The sequence below is a fragment of the Portunus trituberculatus genome, chromosome 13, assembly GCF_017591435.1.
Source record: "Portunus trituberculatus isolate SZX2019 chromosome 13, ASM1759143v1, whole genome shotgun sequence".
NCBI lineage: Eukaryota > Metazoa > Arthropoda > Malacostraca > Decapoda > Portunidae > Portunus > Portunus trituberculatus.
In genome coordinates, this window is record NC_059267.1 from 9281795 (window position 1) to 9306501 (window position 24707).

The following is a 24707-nucleotide window of genomic DNA, read 5'->3' on the forward strand; positions in this document are numbered from 1 at the left end:
AGAAGATGCAGGTGTCTTCCTCTCTCGCCTTACCAGTGTTGTGTACACGTTCTCCATACAGTGCCCTCTCTGCCTCACAGGTGCCTTGGACGCCCCCAAATGCAGTATACAGTGAGTGACAGATGCTGCGCGCATGTGACGTGGGATGATTCACGTGCCCTTGGATGCCGCTGACTGCGTGATGTATCTGCGTGTGCATGTCTATATAGACTTCAATAAAGCACCCAAGTGTAGGTACCCCAGTGCCTGTCCTTTTCACCCAGTGTGCCTGTGTGTCTATACTGTCGTGTTTCATTCTGTCTGGTCAGTTTCCTGCCTTTCGCGCATCAACTATAGCCGCCTAGTAAGTGTTGTGTGGTGGTTAAGAATATGTGTACCTGCGTCTTTGTTATAAGCTCCATTGAGCGAGCTAGTTTTGTCAAGATTTTGCCTGAGTCTCTTCAACACTTATGGTACCCAGACCCGGGAGCCTTTAGATCAGTGGTTCTTAACCTGGGATACCTGTACCCCCAAGGGGTACGAAACCTTAAACCTAGGGGTACGAGACATGGCAGCCAGTGCAATGGTACCGTATATTTATCATGAGAAAGCAGAACATATTTTCCTAATTTTTCTCTTACTATAATTGTCTCAATTTTTTAAGCTAGTGGTGTAAACACTATCACTAATCTTTTTCATATGTTTGTATAGTATTTATATTGGAGGGGGTACGAAAAATTTTTCTGAGATATTAAGGGGTACGGGCAATGAAAAAAGTTAAGGACCACTGCTTTAAATGGATTGTACTAGAAGGTATTTAAGCCCGGTTTATTGCCAGAATGATGACTCAGGGTTTGAAAGAAGCTCGCAAGAAGAGTGGGTCATCCAAAAAGGGTGGATGTCACGGAGTATGAAAGAAATCCAAGATTTATGTGAAGACACTGACACCAGCTTTGAGTTGTTAGATTCTGTCTGATGTTTGTGTTTTTGAGCAGCGGCTGGTGGCCTTTGATGGTCTTCAGGCCGAGGTTGAGTTACTGCCAGATAAAACCTGATGACCCTGAAGCAGATATTGATGAAACTGACAGGTTCCACAGATCTGTAAAACTTCTCAGCCCGCACGAGACCCAGGAACCATCTCAGCTTAGCCGGACTATAGCTTGCGCTTGCCACCAACAAGGTAATTATGATGAAGGCAACCAACAGGAAAAAAAAAATAAATAAAATAAATAATAAATAAAAAAAATAGAAAATACGACTTGTTAGTCTGGGAAGTTAAATAAAGTACGGCAAATAGCTCAAGAAATAGATGGAAATTATTGAGTAAATGGAAAAATAAGTAGAGCAATCAATTGACTAATAAGTAGACAGGGGAAAAATGAAAGCTCAAAGCAAGATAAGTTGGTAGGGCCGTAATCCTCAGCTGTGGGATGTAAACAGAAAGGCTTAGTGAGTGAGCGGTGGGCCTCTATTTAACATTCAATATACCAAAAATCCTTACCACTGAGCCTCGCCATTCATCAGCTGCCGTAAGTAGATTGTCTGAGCTTTGGTTATGCTGTGAGAGTTCGTTGATGAAAGTCATGTGTGTAACAAAACTGAATGAAATGTAGGAGTGTTTGTGGCACAGGATTTAACTAGGATGGAGCAATTTACATTTTCACCCATCCATGGAATCTGTCATGTGGCTTGTGTTTTTCTGGTGAGAAATATAGTGAAATGATTGATGGTATATGTCATTTCCGTCGCAAATGAATATTTTTTGAGTTATGACTATTTTGAACCTCCAACTAAAGCCTACCTCGTTCCCAACGATCTACGGGGTCCTGTAGAAAATTGGGTTTTTTGGATGGGGGAGCATTAAATTGAATAATGTGAATTGCAAAAAAGGTCGGAAATCAACAAAATCACATTATAAAATCTGAAAATTGAAACTACTTTGATGTCTTTAGCGGCGATCGAATGCGCTGCGGCGAGCGTTGCTTTGTTTATATCGACTCATCGAGTAGCGTTGCCAACGCTCCGCTTCCAGCTATACCAGTTACACTAGAGTCCCCCAAGGGATACTAAACGAACCCAACCTTAGAACCTTGTAGCTGGGAGATGGGCCCCCCCCCTCCAAGGGTTCCTAACTAAAACCCAGCATAATTATCTAGCCTATTACATTGGGTTTGGTGCTTTGCCCTACTGAAGTAGTCCCTCAAGCTCTTCTTGTTTCCTGGCTCCCCCTTTGTAGCTCTTTCAGTCAGTTGACATGACATGGGAATGAAAATGTGCTAATCAAAACTAACTTGACCCTAACCTTAGCCTAACCTAATCAAGCCTAGCTAATGTAACCTAGTTGAGGTGACACACGCCATTAATACATCTTCCTCAGAACCACCTCTGACCAATAGCGTGGTTATGGTCTGACCATTTTATGAAGATCGTTCAGGTGTTGGCTTTTTCGGGGATTTCCTGACCTGTGGCGGTGCCAAACCTTGTACTGGGCAAATTATGGGATTAGAGCCTATGTGTCAATGAGAACCTTGCTTCCCACACACCACTCTCTCTCTCTCTCTCTCTCTCTCTCTCTCTCTCTCGCTCTCTCATTCTGGGTGGTAGCAGGAGAGGAAGTGACCCATGGATTAACACGGTCACTTTGACCTGTGACCTCACTCGGTCACCCAAAGGGATGTGACAACACTTGGAGGAAACGTTGTCAAGTATTGTTGTGTTTGCAAAAACAATGCAAAATATATTTGAAAATAAACAAATTACTCTAACTTGCCTTTTTAGAGTATCACAATGAATATGTACTACAATACCATTCAATTACGAAGTATTAAGTACCTGACTTGAGGTGCATATTGGTGCATGTGTGACAGTGCCGCAGGTTGGGAAATCCCTGAAATAGCCAACGCCTAAACGATCTTCATGAAGTTGTCAGACCTTAGGTATCGTTAGCTCGGTTAGGTTTGGTTTTAAAGTTGCTTTTAGTGTAGTATCCTTTGGGGCTGTGATGATTTGTATACAGCCAGAAGCGTGGAGTTGGCAACACTACTCGATGTAAACGAAGCAGTGCTTGCCGCCACAGCCATCAAAGTATTTTCAGATTTTTTTATGTGATTTTTGTTGATTTCCGACCTTTTTAGCAATGCACATTACTTATTTTAATCATTTCCCACCCTAAAACCCTGATTTCTAACAGGTTCCCCAAGATCATTGGGAATGAGAGGTAGACATAGCTATGTTGAACTTTAGAAAAAGTTATAACTTGAAAAATATTAATTTGCGACTGAAGTGATGTATACAATTAATCATTTCACTACATTTTTCATCAGAAAAACACACCTAAGCCACATGATGGCTTTCATGGTTGGATAAGAGTGCAAATTGACCCAAGGATTGTGTTAATGTTTACTCTAAGTCCTTGTCAGTAACTCATGACATATGCATGTCACAGTAGTATATTCACAAGTCAAACTATAGAACAAGGCCTTTCTCCCTTTTGCAACGAGCTTCCTCCCCAACACAAACAAACTTGGGGACCTGTTAGGAAAGTCAGGGTTTTGTGTGAAGAAAGGCAAAATAGACCAAATTTTGCAGTTTCAAAAAGTCTTATGAGACCATGCTTGGCAAAATTTGAAAAATATTGATCAAATCTAACCTAAACTAACTAAACTTAACTCATAATCGATCCTAACCTAGGGGAGGCAGAGACTCACCCTGCTCTTTCAGTTACAAATTCCTAATAGAATGATAAAGACTACTGGAATAATACTTATATGGGTAAATATTTACAACAAGCCCTTCTTCCCTATCTTCACCAATTCCCTCCCAAAGAATAGCAAGCTTGGGGACCTTGAGGGAAAACAGGGTTTTTAGTTGGGGAATGCTAATATAGACCATTTTTGTCACTTTTTAAAAGTCTAAGGAGAAAAATGCCATTTGAATCAAACAACTTTGCCAACAATATACCACATTTGTGGCTGTATCCACTACATCTAGTGAAAACCCAAATGAACACTAACCAAAGCCAACATTATAACCTAGCTGGATGGCTGTTCTCCACCAACCCACCCTCAGTTGTTAAAGTACTTAAAGTACTCACTCATTTTACTTGATCAGTGACAGTTCATAGTTTCCTGAATTTATGGAGAAGGTTATAACAATTGGGTAATTATTGTTTAATGTTAGAAAACTAAAGCATTCTGAGTTACTTCTTTTCTCTTTAGCTAAAGGTCCTGGAACAAGATGGCCGATGTACGGGACATCTTGGAGCTGGAGAGGTCCCCAACACCTGAGGTGAGCAAGGAGGTCATCCTAGGCCTGCGCAAGGATGCACCCAAGAGGAAGAAGGAAAAAGAGGTGATGCGGCGGCCAGAGGGGATGCACCGGGAGTTGTACGCGCTACTGTACTCAGACTCTAACAAGGACCTGCCACCGCTGCTGCCCACTGACAGTGGTGAGTCTCCACCACACACTGCAGTCTGGCTTACTGGATTTCCTCTTAAATGGAAATTGAAAACTGTGTCATAACCTTCTAACTTACCTCAAGTTATGCAAAAACTGCTTATGTCTGTATTTACTTACTGAATACTGCTCAACACTTCAACACTAAAATTCAAATTACCAAGTGACAAGATGATGGGTTCACAGTCAGGTAAGCCACAAACAGCTCAAAAGAAGCTATAATTTTTTATTACCTGCCAAACAATCACTCCAAAAATAATCATAAGGGATAATAGACAATAATTCCTCATATTAGTACAAGTTCATAAAAATTTCATTTAACAATGCAGTAAGAAATCATTAAGTCTTTTATCATCAAGTCTTTTATTTCTTTTCATTAAAGTAATTAGGTAACTCAGTAATGCATCACTTTTCATCAGCACAAACACTAAAAACAAGGAGATACACAAGCATATTAGTCACATAAAAATCAAACATGTAAAACCAAAGACCATAAAACATGTGATCATTATATGCAAAGTACCACAACTAATATTCCCTCACTTCTCAACATCAAAAATGAATGGAAACAACATTATACTGGACACATGAAACTGAGACACTCAAATTTTTCTATTACTTACGATAAGGCAAAGCAGAGAGTGACTAAGGATTTTGTGGGGCTTATCCCAACACTTTAGTTGTCTGACCGAATTCTGAGGGTGTCACTCTGTACTTAGCTTTATATTTGCTTTGATCTGCATTAGTGACAGGCTTACATGCGCTGCTACATGCAAGGATGCCTTGAAGGTCTAATTTGTGGCTAGTTTAATCATTCATCTCTTCAGTCAGTACTTCAAGATTACCCAGCTAATTATGTCTTGGTTTTCAATGCTTCAGGCTTATAAAAGTTATGTCTTGCATGTGGTCTTTAGCAATCTATAGACCTTTTTTTGGCTGAGCGATCCATGAAAGTAAAATAATTTTAAATATATTTCTGGGAGAGCCATATATTTTTTTTATCAATAAATACAACTAAATGCATTCATTTTTTAAGTAGAACTAAAAATTTTAGAATATAATAATGATCTGAATTTATTCCTTTTATTACATTATACAGAAGCTAATCAATAATAAATTAAATACGTACTTCTTACCAAGATGACGAATGTAACTTACGGTGCTGCATGGTTTTGCTGATGGTTTTGTTGTCTGGTTGATACTTGGTCAGGTTAAGCTTCATGCAGGCATTGAGGCTTCCATTTGTTAAATGTGACCATAGGTTGGTATTTCAGATGCGAGAACAATTACTCACATGCATATGTAGAGCCAAACATGGCCAGTACAGCAATGCTTACATGCATCAGTGTGTGATATGCGACTGGAAGCGTATTCCAAGTATTGAAAATCATCTGGTCTTTGGATTTTTTTTTTTTTTTTTTTTCCCCTGTCCACTTGTGCTTACTTGACAGCTTGGATAATCTTTGGAGCAAAAACAGGCAGTTAGAGACTGTATTTTCACCAGTTTGTTCAATCATGTTTTTTACTCCCACCAATGACACATACTTTAAAATGGCAACAGAATTATTCATTATTCATATTGTTAAGAAATGTTAGCTAAGATTTTATCTGTGAGTCACATGCAGTCATAAAAAGAGCCATGTCTGGCTCACAAACCATATCCTTGGGGGATTTCTTTATGGGTGGGGAAAAGTGGGTGTCATGGCTACGATAATTGGTCTCTCTTGTGATCATTATGAGTTGTTTGAGAAGAGCACATCTGACTCATTTTCACAAATCTGGTGTGAAAAAATAGCAAAATTGTATTAGTGAATAAAGATTTAAGAATAAGTTATGTTCCTCAATATTTCAATAATTGCAAAATTAATTTGTTAACTGGCATCAAGAATGATTGTATATTTTTCATTATCATGTTTTTTTTTTTTTTTTTTTTTTTTTTTTTTTTCATTGCTCAAGGTTCCTAAGACTGTCCTTATGTTGTGATGTTATGTTACTTTACGTCCTGCAGCTGGCCAAGGCTACAAGAGTGTAAAGGCAAAGCTGGGCATGAAGCGAGTGCGGCCATGGAAGTGGATGCCGTTCACCAACCCGGCTCGCAAGGACGGCGCAGTGTTCTACCACTGGCGCCGCACCTGTGATGAGGGCAAGGAATATCCCTTCGCCATGTTCAACAAGGTGATAGGGAATGTTGCCCTTCAAACTTTCCAGCATATTACTTCCTGAAATAGCATTTCCCTGCAGTGTCCAGAAGTTTTTGTTATTATAACAGTTGTGTCTTCTTTCTGCATTGCTCCATGAAAGAAGGCCTCAGGATAGGTAGCACACTACTGGAGACTAATAGCTTGTGTCCCCGGTGTATGAAAAAAAGGGAAACATGCTCACAAAAGGATATTAGTACCTTTAAAATTGGCATGTACTTGTATGGGATAGAACAGTCTTTAGTTTATAAATTTTTTGTGTAAGTTGGAAAAATAAGGAAAAAATGAAGAAAGAGAGTTATGAATTTGTTATTTCTAATACATATTTAGAGTGAGACATGTCCATTGATCTTCATTCTGTTTTATTTTGTTTTTCAGAAAGTTGAATTGCTCAGTTATTCAGATGCAGAGTACAGTGAGCACCTGCTGTGTGAGGGTTGGACAAGGGCTGAGACAGACATCCTGTTTGAGTTGTGCCACCGCTTTGATCTGCGCTGGCCCATCATCCATGACCGCTGGCCTTCTCACCTCACTGCGCGCTCCATAGAGGACCTCAAAGAACGTTATTACAATGTTACCAACTGTCTCAAGAAGGTATGATGGTTTCTTCTCATGTTTAGATGGAGGAGGTAGTAGTATATTATTGAAACGATAATTTACTCTACCTATTTTACCTCTGCTCTACTCACTAGGAGTAAATTATCGAAACAGTTATTTACTCTTAGTGAGGTTGAGTAACACTAGTTCTGATCTGGACTGGTTCTGGTCTGCCCGATTCTGGTCAGGATCAGTTCGGGGGCTGCTGTGAACTTACCATCAAAGCTAGCTGTGAACTCGCTGAACGTTTCCCTTTGTGTCTTACAACTCAATTGGGCAGTCACGACCTGTCCTCTAAAGACACCTCTCCCCTTTCACACAAAACTACAAACACTTGCTACACACACACACACACACACACACACACACACACACACACACACACACACACACACACACACACACACACACACACACACACACACACACACACACACAGACACACACACAAGGAAGGGACGATGTCTGAGAGATGTTAAAAAATTTAGTTTCCCACAAAGATGTGTTGAGACTTGGAACAGTTTGAGTGAGGAAGTGGTGTCAGCAAAGAGTGTACATAGTTTTAAAGAAAAATTGGATAAGTGTAGCTATGGAGACGGAACCACACGAGCATAAAGCCCAGGCCCTGTAAAACTACAACTAGGTAAACTAGGTAAATACACACACACACACACACTTCACTTGAAATAAAAAAAAAATGGTGACTCCAACAACAGCCTCAGAGTCCCTTTTTGGGGAGGGGATCATTAATGTCCCCAGGTTGGACTGCTTTCTCTGTATTGACCATTAATGTCCTGACATCCCCATCAACTTTTACTTCTTTAACTTCAACATTTGCAGTCTTAGATCTGTAGAACACTATCTCTCCTCTGCTAAACCTCATCTTCTTTTTCTTGCCGAAATACAGATGTCTGAGGCAACTGACAGTAACCCTTTTTCTATTCCCTCCTACTTCCTCTATCCTCATTTTTATTCCAAAGCTGGATGTTGGATCTTTGTGTGCAATGACTTGACTTGCTCTCATGCTCATGCTCTTCAATCTTTCTAGTTTTCCACCACATGGCTTCAACTCAATAAGCACTGTAACTAAATTTATCTGTGTTGTCTATCCCTAACTCCTCTGACTATAAGAAATTCTTTGACTATTTTGGGGCCCTCAGAACCATAGGGTCTCAAGTGCCATTTTTTAAAAACAAAGAAATGCATCTAAAGTTTATGAACAATAACTCCACTTTTAAGAAAGATAGTTTCAACCAAATTTCAGACGAAAGCCTTGCTCTTCAGAATTTTCATCTCTAAGAATGAATAAAATGTATGGTGTGTTTGCTTTCATACATTACATTGCATGACTTGTGATTTAAACTTGATAAAAGTTTTAACTGAAGTATATGATTTAATAATACAATAAACTACATAAGGAACAGCATCATAGGCTAAGTATTTTGAAAATAGGAGAAAATACAAGTATTGGTACATACTACAGTACAATAGTTACATAAAAGAAAGCAACAAATTGAAGGATGATTAATGAGCTGTTAGAGGAAGTCATAAGAAAATAACTTATTGTCCGTCAACACTAAGATTGCTCCAGGGTCTGGGTCTGGGTAGTGTCCCAGAGGAATGTGTGGTAGTCAGATTTTCAGGAAAAGTGTAAGCTGTCTTTGTAAAAAGTGTGTTCACACAAATTGAATAATATCATCAGTAAGCTACAATACGCTTTGAACAGTAACCCAATTGAATTACATTATACTAGAAGAAAGCAGAAATGTGACACATTTTTTCTTTTTGATTTTCTATAAGGTGAAATGAAGGAATGATTCACTACCATGTCAGACCTTTGGTAGGCAATATTATTAAACTGAAATGTTTCAGTGTAACAAGTGGAAAATTTAAGTAAAGAAGTAGAAATAGAAAAAAAAAATCATATGACCATATGCCAGCAGTTCCTGTTTGTGTGGATGACAGGATAGCTGGTAGACCTAAACCTCTGGGAACCCAGCCCCATCTCTATCTCTCTCATATATATATATATATATATATATATATATATATATATATATATATATATATGTATATGTATGTATATTAGAGATTGACCGATATAGTTTTTTCAGAGCCGATACTGATACCGATTATTAGTGGTCAAGGAGCCTGATAATTGGAGCCGATATTTATTTGTAGTGTATATATATATATATATATATATATATATATATATATATATATATATATATATATATATATATATAAACATGTTTTATTTGCCTTATAAGTTTATTAACACGAGAGAAAAGGGGAAAAGAATAGGAGGTTGGGGGAGGGCATGAGAGAAATTTTCATAAGTTACTCCTGAAAATGTTTCTATGAAATTGCTCACTACAAACAGTTGGCAGCACCGGCACTATCCTCCAAACTTTAACCAGGGGCGAATCTAGGATTCTAGGCGATCTGGGGCTTAACCTCGAGGGTGCATACGCTGATTTATTTATTTTTTTTTTCGCTGCCATGCACACCGAAACTACAATTTCTCTACTTCAACTTACCACCAATTCAAAGTGGACATTAGGCACGGAGAAGACTTCAGAATTAATTGTAATGTTTGGTGCACATTACACTCACACTATTCTTTTCCTCAGATCCCAGACCAGATCTGGGGCTCTTGGAAAAACATTTAGGGCTTGAGCCCAATTAACCAACCCCTAGATCTGCCAATGACTTTAACCCACACCACAACTTCCTTCTTCTACATGTTTCTTGTTCTCCACCGTGTGTGTAAACACTGAGCATACACAGCTTTCACTGCTGATTGGTTGTTGCCGTGGCTCTGCTTGTAACCAATCAGATGCTGGAGACAGAGTAGTGACAACAGACAGAGAGGCACGGCTGCATCAGAGCCAAAATAACCTAGTTTTAAATTTATCTCTTATCGGCCGTCAAATAAAAAAAAAAAAAAAAGGCTGATGCCGATGTGCGTCAAAATGCTTAATATCGGCGGTCAATAATTGGTCAATATATATATATATATATATATATATATATATATATATATATATATATATATATATATATATATATATATATATATATATATATATATATATATATATATATATATATATATATATATATATATACACACACAGGCAACCCCTGCTTAACGAACGTTTAGACTGAAATTTCGCTACAACAAACGTTTACACAATGAAATTTCGCTACAACGAACGTTTCCTTTTACTACCATCTGCTCGTATAATGAACACCAAACTCACTTTAACGAAATTTTATTCAGGTAATTTTTTCCAAGTTTGAAAGCCCTTTCATATCATGCAAGCCGACAGGATTTTGAATACACCAGCACCTCTCATGGACAAAACATGCAGCACTCACTCCCCTACCCTTCCCCGCTCTTAGTTCAAAACAATAACAGCGTCCAGTAGCAGCTCAACCTCCCTCGCTCAACGTGCCACCAAAACGCCCTGCAACCAGCCCTGCAATTTTACCTAGCGTTGCTAAGAAGAACCGATTATAACAAGTTTGACCCCTGACTTGTGCTTCCATTAAGGGTAAACAAAGCAAGAGTGCATCAAAGTACAGTAAATGGTTTCATGAAAGTAAAAATTATGAAGTTAAACATTTAAGTAGTTTAATTGAAGACTAAATCATTATAATGTACACTGATGTATGTATGTAAGTAACTCTATAATGTTGATGATCTTAAATTTATGAAGGGAGGGAGAGTGGAGCAGGAAAGACGCTAGCTGGCAACCTGTGGAATGTAAATAAAGGACGCATCATTGTACCACATACAAAACTTATGTACCACATTTCCACAAGGCTTTCCATTTTATCCATTGCAGAGTCACGAGTTCAGGTGGTTCTTTTAGCTTGCAAGGAAGATACTGTCTCACCAGCCTTCTTAATAGAGTCTGCTGACTTGAAAATAGTAGAGACAGTAGATGGAGTCAAGTCATGGTGGCAAGCAATGCTATTAGTTTTCTCACCTCTCTCGTGTCTGTGAATAATATCCAGCTTCACTTCGAGAGTAAGAGACTTCCTGGTCTTAGCAACGCTGGGGGGACATTGCAGGGCTGCAGGGTATTTTGGTGGCATGTGAGTGAGGGAAGATGAGCTGCTGCTGGACGCTGTTATTGTTTTGAACTAAGAGTGGGGAAGGGTAGGGGAGTGAGTGATGCGCGTTTTGTCCACGAGAGGCGCTGGTATATTCAAAAGCCTGTTGGCTTGTGTGATACAGCGGGACTTTCAAACCTGGAAAAAATTACCTTGATAAAATTTTGTTAAATCGAGTTTGGTGTTCGCTATACAAGCAGATGGTAGTAAAAGGAAACGTTTGTTGTAGCAAAATTTCGTTGAGTGGACGTTCGTTGATTGGAATGTTGTATGTATATATATATATATATATATATATATATATATATATATATATATACACATACAGGAAGCCCCCACACTTGGCGAATCTCAGCTTGGTGAAATTCACTTTTGGCGGTAGGGTGGCCACGGACCACCGAGTGCATGCTTGACAATTTGAATTCAAACTTGGTGGTCCCCTGACGGTGGCATGGCGAACCACACGGCTTTCCGGTGACATCAGACTTCTCTCTAAACCTATCAGAACGCAGTGTGAGAGTCCCTTTCAGCCATATTGTTTGTGCTACTCTCTGTTCTGCTAGCGTGGGAACGAATTCTGGCGATTTACCGTCAACAGGCGGTACCGGTGGGGGGAAGGACAATGGTGGTAGCGGCAAGGACGAAAGTGGGCGAGGGAAACGGGTGGAAAAACGGGAGTTACAGCCTCTATATCATGTCTTATTAGCTTTACTTATTGTTTACTGGTCTGTTTTGTACATGTGTTCTAATATGTGAAGGCAAAAGATTTGATTTCAGCTGGAAACATGGTATTTCAGGGATCAAAAGATGGACTTTGGCAATGGCCAGAGACTGATTGAGGCATTTTTTAGGTAATTTATCTGGTGTAAAGAACTCGTGCTTGGCAAAATTCGCATTTGGCGGTAGTTTCGCCAGACTAATTAGTTCGCCAAGTGCAAGGCCTTACTTTATATATATATATATATATATATATATATATATATATATATATATATATATATATATATATATATATATATACATTTTTGACTTCACAGTCTTCTCTCTGATCGCCAGTATGCCTTCCGTCAAGGTCGCTCTACTGGTGATTTGGCTTTCCTTACTGAGTCTTAGTCATCCTCTTTTAGAGATTTCGGTGAAGCTTTTGCTGTTGCTTCATTAGACATATCAAAAGCTTTTGATAGAGTCTGGCACAAAGCTTTGATTTCTATCCTCTGCTGGGAGGTTTGAAGACATTTATCCCAGTCTTTTGGCTAACCATTTTGAATCTGTAAGGGGAGTGGGCTTTTTTTTTTTTTTTTTTTTTTTTGCCAATTTTCTCCCCTAACATATAATAGAGAGCATTGTGTTGTGTGGGTATGAAGACATGGGGGTCACACACCAGGCTTCACCTATCAGTTGTGTCATCATTTAATTCTGTCATAGCTGTTTAGTCAAATAGTAATGCTGCCACTAGCTGGTACACATTTATTTACGCAGGAGAGTCACTGGCCAATAGCAATAAAAATTTTGAGGAAAAGAATAGTCCCATTTCAGTGCTAGTTCCCAAAATGCTGAATAGGATGTGTCTTTAAACCTTTGTTTTGAGAGAGTTCATAACAAAGAAAGGAGGAAATACGGAAGCAAGCAGGGAATCTCAGTGTTTACCAGAGAAAGGGATGAAGATTGAGAATACTGATTAGGTCTTGCAATAGAAAGATGGACAGAATAAGAATGAGAGTCTTATTTTGAAATGTACAGCAAACTAGAGGATTTTTATTAAAACTGTAGTACTTGGTCAAAAGGCACCAGATTATGCTGATGAAAAAATTGTGTTGGTGTCTTTTAACTAAATGAGTTGTATTAAGAATAAAATGGATATGCTACACATTAAATAAGACCATATAGGAATACACAGGCAAGTCAGCAAGTGAAAGCATCATTTAGTGGCAGTGTTGCAATGCTCCCTTGTGTGTGAATTGCTGTGACAGGTTCAACCTTTCTATGTGATATTTCATAGGACTAAAAGCAGTGAATGAAACTATATTCGTATCTAAAAGAAAGAAGGAGATGAAAAAGAACAGGTTTGTGGCCAGTACAGTGTTTGGAAATGAGTGATCATTGATTAAGGAAAGATATGCTAAATAGCGGTGTATGGATTATTAGTAATATTAAGGGATGTGGCCAGTTGTGCTGTGCCTAAGCTTCTTGGGTATAATAGGATGGTCCATGAGATTGTCCCTTTCTACCAGGGACTAGCAGGGCTAAGAGTGTGCATGATGTGTTAATTTTTGGTGTTTTGTTTGGCCCACCCTGTGTGAGATTGCCAGCCTGGTGTATAGAAGGTGTAATAGTAATGTTTTCATCATTTCAGGTGAACAATCTGACAGGACCAGAAGGCAAGATTGTGAATTATGATGGTGATCACGAGCGGCGGCGCAAACAACAGCTACTCAGATTGTGGGACAGAACACCCAAGCAGGTGATGTGTTGTGGCATGATGCAGTGGTGGCCAAGAGTCTGCCAGTGCACTGCACTCCTTGCCACTGTCTTTTGTCTCCATCAGTCTTAGGTTCTCTGATCTAGTGATAATCTTATTATAAAACCTTAAAAGCTAATAGATTCTGAGGAAATCAGGGAACTCAACATATGTGAGTGAAAGATTAAAAACCACAGCTTCTTGATTTGACCTCCTAAGAATAGGCCAAATGTATATTTACTGGAATTTAGTGTCTCCTTTCTAGTATTTTCACATTACTTGGACATCACCTGACTTATGGAAGGAATAAGACTGTAGATATACTTAGGAACATGAGAGAGTAAGGGAAGCTGCAAAAAAATAGTCAACTTACATGTGTCTCTGTAAACTATGTCTACCTATCATGTCTATCCTTAATTTTATCTATTCTTCTTAATCTTCATAGTGACAAACCCAACAACCTGACTGCTGACTTCATACCTGTCTTCTGTCACTATTTAACAACCAATTTCTTCCCTTTGTTTTATCAATCAAACTATCAAACATAAAACTGTTATTTCTAGTACTATCCTGATCATTGTGTCAAAGGGTTTTGTTTATATCACTCTTATATTTCTGATCTATTGGAATATTAGTTCCCTTATAATCTACACCTCTAATGAATACAAATTTTAAAATTTTGTACCCATTATATTTTATTAACCATTGTTCTCCTTACTGACTCAAAGACTTGCATTCCTTCTGTGCAGAAATCAGTTCAGAAGTGCACATTTTTGTCTAGATGAGATTTGATTCTCTCTCTCTCTCTCTCTCTCTCTCTCTCTCTCTCTCTCTCTCTCTCTCTCTCTCTCTCTCTCTCTCTCTCTCTCTCTCTCTCTCTCTCTCTCTCTCTCTCTCTCAACAACCTTATCAGAGCCTCCTGCTTTGTTGTGTACTTTTTATGTGGATTTTCCTTACATTTACCTATACTGAATTTTTTTGCCATCTGTTTGTCCTTTGTTCATCATTATTTGAATATGGCTGCTGGACAGTTGCATTGGAATATGGCTTACCTGTTTTTGTATTACATATATCTGAAATTTACCTGTCATGACCAGTTCCATTATTTAAATCATTTTATATCATGGAAGTTCTAGAACTTATTTTATGTACACGTACTTAACCTCACTTAGATTTACAGCCATTCATTGTAACTCGTGGTTGACGTTGACCTGGTCTTGCTTAAAATTGCCCCATCTACTGCATTTCTTTTCCCATACATCCTAACATTAAGAGCCTTTGATGGGGCACCTTATTAAGTGCTGTACTTCAGTCCTGGAGATATATCATAACCAACATAAACTGTTGTGCCATCAACTTTATAAACTCAACAAGTTTGTTTGAGAAGCCACACTGTGAGTCCTTTATCAACTTATGCTTTTAAAAAAAGTCCCAACGTTTCTCACAGTTATCTGCTATCAGTATTTTTCTAACATTTTGAGTCAAGTTGACTAAGTAATTATGGCTTGGCATCAACATTTTATTTGCTTTTAAGATGAGAGCTGTATTAACTCTCTACACATTGATGGGATTGCTCTTGATTCTAAATGTTCACTAATAATATTCATACTTTCTTTTGATATTTCAGAATGCATTTCATCTTACTCTGGTGATTTTAGGTTTTCAATCTATCTCTTGTTTCACAATCTCTTTGGCTTTTTAGTTCATTCATCAGTACCCATGTGAATGATTGATTTCATAGGATTTATGAGTTTATAATGATGGAATAATACAAAGATCATGTATATTTGTGTCTTATCTTTATGATGCTAAGCCTTTATGAGTGTTGCTGTGGTGGTGTCTTCAACACACTTTGCCTGTGTCTCATAGATTGAGGAGGAGCAGCAGCTTATCAACGAGCTGCGCAAGATTGAGGCTCGCAAGAAGGAAAGGGAGAAGAAAACTCAGGACTTGCAGAAGCTGATCAGCGCTGACACAGACTCCCGCAAGATGACTAAGACCACCAAGAAGAAGATTCAGCAAACCAAGGTGGCCAAGCTGGACACAGCGGTGAGCAAACAATTTGTGTCTTTTTATCGGTGTCTGCATGAAGGCCCATTGGAAAGGCCATTATTTTTATTGTTATTATCACTGAAGGTGTTTTTTAGGTTTTAACATAAAACTAAAGAAGCTGCAAGTTTTTCTTTGTCCATAAATAGAAATTTAATTTCTGTATGGAGTGAGAGAGCATGACTTTTATTTTATCTTCAGAGATCTATTTATTTATTTATTCATTTTGTTTGTGTATTTATTTATTCATTTTTTTCATTAGTGAATGTGAAGATTTTTAAAGGCAATATTTGCTTCATTTTAGCTTGAAAAATAGAAATTGTCCTTGATGTTTTTTTTTTAATCCAGCCAATATGTTTATGCTTGTACCTTTAGGATCTCATTGTAAAGTGGTATCTTAACTTGTTGATTTGATATGATGTACCACTGTTTACTGAATTTCAGGTATAATGACCCCTTTTAGGTTACTAAACATCACATATTATGGCATATTTCAGAGTTATCAAATGCATGCTTTATTTTTTTTAACATCCTAGGTTTTACAATGTGGGACACTTGGCTGTATGACAGCCTGTGAGGGACCTTTACGTAAAATGGGTGATGAAGCAAGTGTGTGTGTGTGTGTGTGTGTGTGTGTGTGTGTCAATATGCTTTTCAAACGACATGCTGATAGAAATAGTTACTCCCAGGTCCTTTTCTTCTCTCCTTTTATTAATTTCTTCATTTTCCAGGTAATAAGTTCTCTGAGCACTCCTTCCAAACTCCATCATGCTACATTTCTTAGCATTAACCCTTGTGTGGCGGTGATCGTTCATGAAGGATCGCATCGGTACATTTCGTGCGGCGGTGATCATTCATGTAATCATGATTTTTCGCGCCACTTCTTTAAACTTCCCGTTTTCTTACTCAAGTCAGAGGACGAGTGTATGTATCAGGCAACACTGTCCACGAGCTGAGTTGCTAGTTTTACTACTTCATCTCGGTCTAGGCTCACATCTTTCCATCTTGGAGGAGACATCTGGCAACCCCCATAACACTGCGGGTGGAATGTCCCCTCCGCATGAGGGGAGATATCACAACAACGAGATGGATAGTGGTATATACATGTCATTTGGGAGTGATGTGGATTTTAGTGAAAGTGAAGACAAGAATGAAAGAAAGAAAAGAGAGAGAGAGAGAGAGAGAGAGAGAGAGAGAGAGAGAGAGAGAGAGAGAGAGAGAGATTAGGAGAGTAGGGAAAGGCCTAGAGTCAAAACAAGCTGACACATATCTCTCTCTCTCTCTCTCTCTCTCTCTCTCTCTCTCTCTCTCTCTCTCTCTCATTGGAAGTACAATTTCTTCACCCAAAAGATATGCCTAGAGAGAGAGAGAGAGAGAGAGAGAGAGAGAGAGAAGCGAGATAGCAAGAATTGGTGTGCTGGTATCGCACTGAGGGTTGTTTCTCCACAGCGGGTTAAATCGTGGCTATCAGGAGGAATATTTGATAAGCAATAACTTTGCTGTCAGAGATCGTAGCAAGCTGCAAAGTACATCAATGTAATCAGAATTTCAAAAAGAAACATATTTTCATGAGTAAAACTATCTCCTGTGATTTTTTTAAGTTTACCATTTTACCCGCAGATGGGAATGATTAATTTATAATTACCCCATTGCACAAGGGTTAAACTCCATATTCCATTTCATTGACCATTCATGTGTTCTCAATAAATCTTGATTTAGTGCTTCACAGTCCTGATTTGAGACTCCTCATGATCATTGCATCATCAGCAAAGAGACTTATATAGTTAGTTACCGTATTTTACGGGTTACAAGACGCACTTTTTTTCCTAAAAATACCCTGAAAAATACTAGTGTGTCTTCCAAGATGAATGTTGTATTGTAAGGCAGCATCCAACCTCAAGTGAGCTTGGACACTTGACAGATAGCGACCTGGATTTGTATGTTGAGTCATTACATTATGATGTTAGCTTAAGTACCATTTAATTTAGCCTTTTATATTATGTAAACTCAGTACTTAGGTGTTACAAGTATTTACAATACCATAATCCTTCCTGTAGCCTACTCAGCGTGTGGAGAAAACGGGCCGCTCCCTCGTCTCATTGCAACACACACATACATGCACACGAACGCACACGCATCATGCCAGGTGCCTTTATACCTTTATTGATAGAGCATCCAAGTGGCTTACTTATTCAAGCAAGTCAAAACTCCACTTGTGAATTGTATTCACATTGATAAAGCCTATGAAGCACGACTGCAAAATGAAATAAATACAAACTGCAGCACTGACATGTTCGGTTTCGGCAATCGGACAAGTGATTCCGTAATGTAAACAACAGGTCCAAAACATGCCATCACCCGCCACTAAAACAAGAAGAGATGGACTGTTTCACTGTGTATATGTATTTACGTATGGTGTTTTTATTTACATAGTTTTAAATTTGTGGTGAGTGCTTCAGCAAATTTGTAATGAGTGATGAAACAATAGTGTCTTGCAGACTCCTTGCTTCTGATGTTTTTGTATTCAGTGGTTGGGTATATGGTGAATGCGTTCTTGTATGAGAATGACTTTTTTTTTTCTTTGAAATTTCTTTCAAATATTAGGGTGTGTCTTCCAAGATGCAGCGTCGTACAAGCCGTAAAATACGGTACTCCTTGCGGCATGTTGTTAACATAAAACAGCAAACATGATTGGTGTTAGTGCCGAACCTTGCGGGACTCCATTTATTACTTCTCTCCAGTATGACTTCACCTTGACAACTGTCTTCATTTCTCTACCTGTCAAAAAGTCAGTCATCCACTTTAATAATGATCCTCCCAGTCCTCCTATATTTTTCAGTTTCCATATTAACCTTTTGTATGGTACTTTATCAAGAGCTTTTTTTAAGATCCAAGTACAGTGGAGACTCAATACTCGAATCTTTTCAATACTCGAATGCAAAAGTTTGATTTAATACTCGAAAAAATACCTTATAGTTGAATGTCCACACATGTGGTTGTAAACAAAGGCTCCTTAGCCTCTCCCTTCCCTCTCCGTCAGTTGTGCTGCTGTGGTCTTCAGAATAACATTCTTATGCATTCTGTCTGTAGTTCATAATTTATTGATTTATATTAACACCAAAGGCTTATTAGTGGTGAAAATCTCTGGTAATTGAACAGCTGCACACATGGTTGAAAACAAAGCTCTGGCGTCTCCCTCTCTGTCAATGCCAGATACCATATTACCAGTAAAAAGAAAAAAAATAAAAAAATTTGCTGGTATTCTGGTATACTGGATTCTATTCCTGCAGCAGTCTTGAGAAAAACAGACTTCTGCGTTATGTCACTAGTTTTCCATTTAGAAACTTAGTGACACCAAAGAGGCTTATTGGTGGTGAAAATAAAATTTTTATATTTTTATTTTATTTTATTTATTTATTTATTTATTTATTTATTTGTTTTATTTATTTATCTTTTTTTATGCAAGACGAAGACCTGCCAAGGCCAACAAAATATTATAAAAAAAAGGCCCTAAAGATGATTTTTATAGGTTGCCTTTGCCTATGGCTGAAACCAACTATTATCATTGTTATCATTTTACCTCACCAGAATTACTTTTCTTTCTTCAGCCACCAAGTCTGGAAAGTTGCACAGGCATCAAGTTTCCAGACATCAAGTCATCAGGAGTCAGTCTCCGGTCACAGCGCATGAAGCTTCCAGCCAGTGTGGGACAGAAGAAGGTGAAGGCAATAGAACAGCTCCTCACTGAACTGAATTTAGGTAAGTTTTAGGGGAACTTAACTAAATATGGATCAGCTTCAGAAATAGGAGGCAAGCTGGATAAGGTAGTGTGAAGTAAATGAGTAGCTTTTAATGTTTAGATTAATGTACTTAAAAATGAGGAAAGTAGCTTGAAGTGTTAAGTTTCAGGGAAGATTTATGGAGTCCCTGGACAGAATTAGAGGCCTCATTGGCATCCCATGGTATGTAGTTTCCTCCTTTGGCAGGATTCTGTAAGGTGATAGCACTCGTTAGAGTTGTAATAAACAGCTTGATGGTTAATCATTGCACTAGAAATGGTTGGCACTTCCTTGACAAGAGACTTCAGTGATCAGGATTACATTTATATATATGTACCAGAAATAGTATTCACCTTCCAGAACAGTTACCAGGCTTCTTGTTGATACCTTTGAGAGCAAATATTTAAAAGTCAGATGTCTTTGTAGTGTTGTATTGAATGATGTAAGTTATTGACACTTGCTCATAATATAACTGTAAAAGCGAAATATTTTGTTGTCAGGGAAGGATACAGTGAGAGTGACAGTGTTAAAATACATATAAGTTGAATAATTTTAGACAATGACGATCATAAAATACTGAAGTAATGTAAAGACGAACAGGAATTCAGCCACAAGTTTTTGTTTGTAGATGGACACATCATAGTTTTAATCAGTTAATAGGGAAGCTCAAATTGAAGCAGAAGTATGGTATATCCTTTATTATTTGGCTATGTGTCTCACTCAAAAACACCTCTAGTGGAAACATGGTTTTGTATAGATCTTGCCTCTGGCTGAGTTTTGCTACCCTCTCCAACATAGTTTTGGCCCAAGTTTTAGTTTCCTACTCAGCTTTGACAGCCCCAAAGAGGTACTTAATTTTTCTAGGTCAGGATCTCAACTTTCTTGCCTTCTCCTTGACAGAAAACAGCCCCATGGCCGTGGAGGAAGTGTGTCAGCTGTTCAATGACCTACGCTCAGATCTGGTGCTGATGTATGGCCTGCGAACCATCTTACTCAATTATGTGTTCGAGCTGCAGACTCTGAAGCACCAATGTGAGAGTGTCATGCCAGATAAGGTGAGTCAGTCATGCTTCTGCACACACACACACACACAGACGAGACGCGGTAGAGGAAGGACGCAATACCGTCGCTCCCGAGAATCAGCTGATCTTCACTACCTTTGTTTGGGTTTACAGTGGCCTGGGCGATAAGTGTGGACTCATTTTTTTTTTTTTTTTTTTACATGAATACAGTGTTAAATAATAATGAGTGAGAAAGATATTCCATCTAAATGCAGGTATGTGACAAGGGAAAGAATGAAAGCTGATGATGACAATGTTGGTGAGGGAGGAGGAGAATTTGAAGGCTTTGATACAGCGCAAACTTCACTATTTGATAGAGTCTTAACTATCGAACGTAAATTAGATAAATTGATAAAGGAGAGTATGGGAATGAAAGAGAATGAAGAACAGGATAAAGAGCTCCAGAAATTGAAAGAAAGGATAAAAAGAGTGGAAGAAAACGAAACTAGGCTAAGAACCGAAAATGAAGAATTAAAAGTCCAAATAGCGAACTATAAGAAATTGATGGAAGAAGGACTCGGTAAAGCCGAGAAAGAAAAAGAAAAGCTAAAAGATCTAGTTAACAAAGAAGAAGAAAGAGTACAAGACGTGATTAAAAAAGAAGTACAAGCATGGAGAATCCAAGATAAGAAAGACAAGGAATCATTTCAAGAAGTATTTCAAGAACAGTTAAAAGAAAGAGATGAAAATATGACAAGCAAAATGATAGGAGTCCTCAAGAAAAAAGAAAATTTAGTAAGAGAAATTGCAGAAAAAAAGAAGTGTAATTATTTTTGGACTGAAAGAAAAAAATGTTAAATATAGACCAAGAAGGGAAAAAGACGAAATGAAATCAGTAAAAGACCTACTAAAACATCTGAATGACGAGGATAGACAGAACTTAGAAGAGGAAGTAGAAGAAATCCATAGAATGGGACCATATCAAGAAGGAACAGTGAGACCAATTAAGATATTACTAAAATCACAAGCAGCAGCAGAAGAAGTACTATATAGAAAAACGAAACTCAGAGAAACAGAAGGTTGCAAAGATATATATATAAAGAAAAATAGAAACGAGGAGGAAAGGAAGAGACACAATGAACTGGTGGCAGAAGCAAGAGAAAAAATAATGAAAGGTCAGAGGAGGAGAAGAAGGCATTTTTGGAGAATTATAGGAGACAGGATAAGGAAATGGTATATAAAAGAGAAAGAAGAGAAAAGAATGGAGCAAGTTTAACTAAAATGATAAGAACAAGAGATTAAAAATGATGTATACAAACATAGATGGGATTTTATCTAGTAAATTAGAATTAAGAGATTACATAAAGAAAGAAGAACCAGATATTGTATGCCTGGTGGAAACAAAGTTAAATGAGGCAATAAAATAGACATAGATAAAAGGTATAATATATGGAGGAGAGACAGAGTGGGTAAAGGAGGAGGAGGAGTCATGATGATGTTAAGGAAGGAGATAGTGGTAAATCAAGTGGAGTTTGGGGAAGGAAAATCAGAAATACTGTATGTTAAGATGCATATTAACAAAAAGGAGTTAACAATCATTGGAACATATGTGCCACCAAAACAAACTCATGGACTAACCAAGAATATAGAGACATGATAGATGACACAATAAGGAGTCTTACAAGAATCATTAAGGAAAGGAGAAAAGTGATATTGGTAGGAGATTTCAACTGTAAGGAGGTAGACTGGGAAAATTATGAAAGTGGTATGGGGAAGATGCCTGGGAGATAGATTCCTGAACCTAATGATAGATAATTTGATGGTCCAAAGAGTAAAGGAAAACACAAGATTCAGAGGAAACGATGAGCCGGCAAGATTAGACCTAGTTTTTACAAGGGATATACCAATTAACGATGATATAAGATACAAGTGCCCATTGGGAAAGAGTGACCATGTAATATTAGAGATGGATATAGAAGAAGGAAAGGAAGATAGAGATGAATCATACAAAGGAGACCGATTAAATTACAGAAAGGCTGATATTGAGAATCTCAAGAACTATTTTAAAACGTAAACTGGGAGGAGATGGAAAACTCATTAACGGTTCAAGAGAAATATAACTTATTTTTGGAAATATACAAAACTGGGGTCAGGGAATATGTTCCGAAATATAGACCTAAAGAAGAAGGAAAGAAAGATTGGTTTAATGCAAGATGTGCTAGGGCAAAGGAGAAACGAGATGGAGCATGGAAAAGGTGGAGAAGAAACAGAAATCCAGAAAATAAGGAAAACTTCAAAACAGCAAGAAATGAATATGCTAAGGTGAGAAAGGAAGAAGAAAAGAACTATGAAAAGGACATTGTCGAAAAATGTAAGGAACAACCAAAATTGTTCTACAGATTCATAAATGGAAAAATAAGACAAAAAGAAACAATAGAAAGGTTAAAAGGAGAAACGGAATGGTGGAAGACCCAAAAGTATGGCAGAACTGTTAAATAGTAAATTTCATGAGGTCTTTACTAAGGAATCCAAATTTGAAAGACCACAGGGTAATAGAGAGACTGTCTATATGAAAGAGATTAAAGTAACTAAGCTTGAAATAAAAAAGTTGATGACGGAATTGGATGAGGAAAAGGCAATGGGACCGGATGAAGTCTCAGGCAGAATACTGAAAGAATGTAGGGAAGAACTAGCAAGTCCAATATACAACATCATAAAATGCTCAATAGAAAATGGAACAGTGCCAGTGGAGTGGAAAAGAGCTGAGGTGGTTCCCATATATAAGAGCGGAAGGAAGGAAGAACCTTTAAATTACAGGCCTAACTAGTGTAATATGCAAGATGTGTGAAAAAGTAATAAAGAAGCAATGGATCGAGTTTCTTGAAGACAACAAAATATTATCAAATAGCCAATTTGGTTTTAGAAAAGGTCGGTCATGTGTGACAAATTTATTGAGTTTCTACTCTAGAATAGTTGATAAAGTACAAGAGAGAGAGGGATGGGTTGACTGTATTTATTTAGATCTAAAAAAGGCTTTTGATAAAGTGCCACATGAAAGATTACTATGGAAGTTAGAGGAGAAGGGTGGCTTAAAAGGAAGCACATTGAGATGGATGAAGAATTACTTAAGGGGGAGAGAAATAAGGACGATAGTTAAAGATATGAAGTCCAAGTGGAGAACAGTAGACAGCGGAGTGCCACAGGGGTCAGTATTGGCACCAATACTTTTTCTCGTATATATAAATGACATGCCAGAGGAGTGAACAGCTACATAAATCTGTTTATGGACGATGCGAAACTGTGCAGAGTCATTAAACAAAAGAGGATTGTGAAATACTACAGGAAGACTTAAACAAGATCTGGAAATGGAGCAAAAAATGGGAGATGGAATTCAATGTGGACAAAAGCCATGTCATGGAAATGGGAAAAAGTGAAAGACGACCAGTGGGAATCTATAAGATGGGAGATGGAGTAGAACTAGAAAAAGTAAAAAAGGAAAAGGACTTGGGAGTGACAATGGAAGAAAATAATCAACCGGTTAGCCATATTGATAGAATTTTCAGAGAGACGTATAATTTGCTAAGGAATATTGGAGTAGCATTTCACTATATGGACAAGGAAATGATGAAGAAATTGATAAGTACTAAAATAAGACCTAGATTGGAATATGCAGGAGTTGTGTGGACTCCCATAAAAAGAAACACATAAGAAAATTAGAGAGACTACAAAAATGGCTACAAGAATGGTTCCAGAATTTAAAGGGATGGCATATGAGGAGAGACTAAAGGCAATGGATCTACCAACCTTGGAGCAGAGAAGAGAGAGGGATCTGATACAAGTTTATAAATTGATTAACGGAATGGATGAAGTGGATAATGAGAAACTGATCCTGAGAGAAGAATATGACTTTAGAAGCACAAGATCGCATAGTAAGAAACTAAGGAAGGGACGATGTCTGAGAGATGTTAAAAATTTAGTTTCCGCAAAGATGTGTTGAGACTTGGAACAGTTTGAGTGAGGAAGTGGTATCAGCAAAGAGTGTACATAGTTTTAAAGAAAAATT

The 24707-nt window shown here is 38.0% G+C and overlaps 1 protein-coding gene across 1 annotated transcript in view; it reads left to right on the forward strand.

Moving 5' to 3' along the window:
- Positions 1-1390: 1390 nt before the first annotated feature.
- Positions 1391-24707, forward strand: part of LOC123503187 (DNA methyltransferase 1-associated protein 1-like) — a 33257-nt gene continuing 9940 nt past the window's right edge. Inside the window, exons 1-8 of the mRNA XM_045252734.1 lie at positions 1391-1508; positions 4197-4426; positions 6443-6609; positions 7011-7226; positions 13711-13818; positions 15685-15864; positions 19473-19623; positions 20544-20698. Of these exons, the coding sequence (XP_045108669.1) occupies positions 4216-4426; positions 6443-6609; positions 7011-7226; positions 13711-13818; positions 15685-15864; positions 19473-19623; positions 20544-20698 (1188 nt within the window). The 5' untranslated portion in view covers positions 1391-1508; positions 4197-4215. The remainder of the gene's footprint in view (positions 1509-4196; positions 4427-6442; positions 6610-7010; positions 7227-13710; positions 13819-15684; positions 15865-19472; positions 19624-20543; positions 20699-24707) is intronic.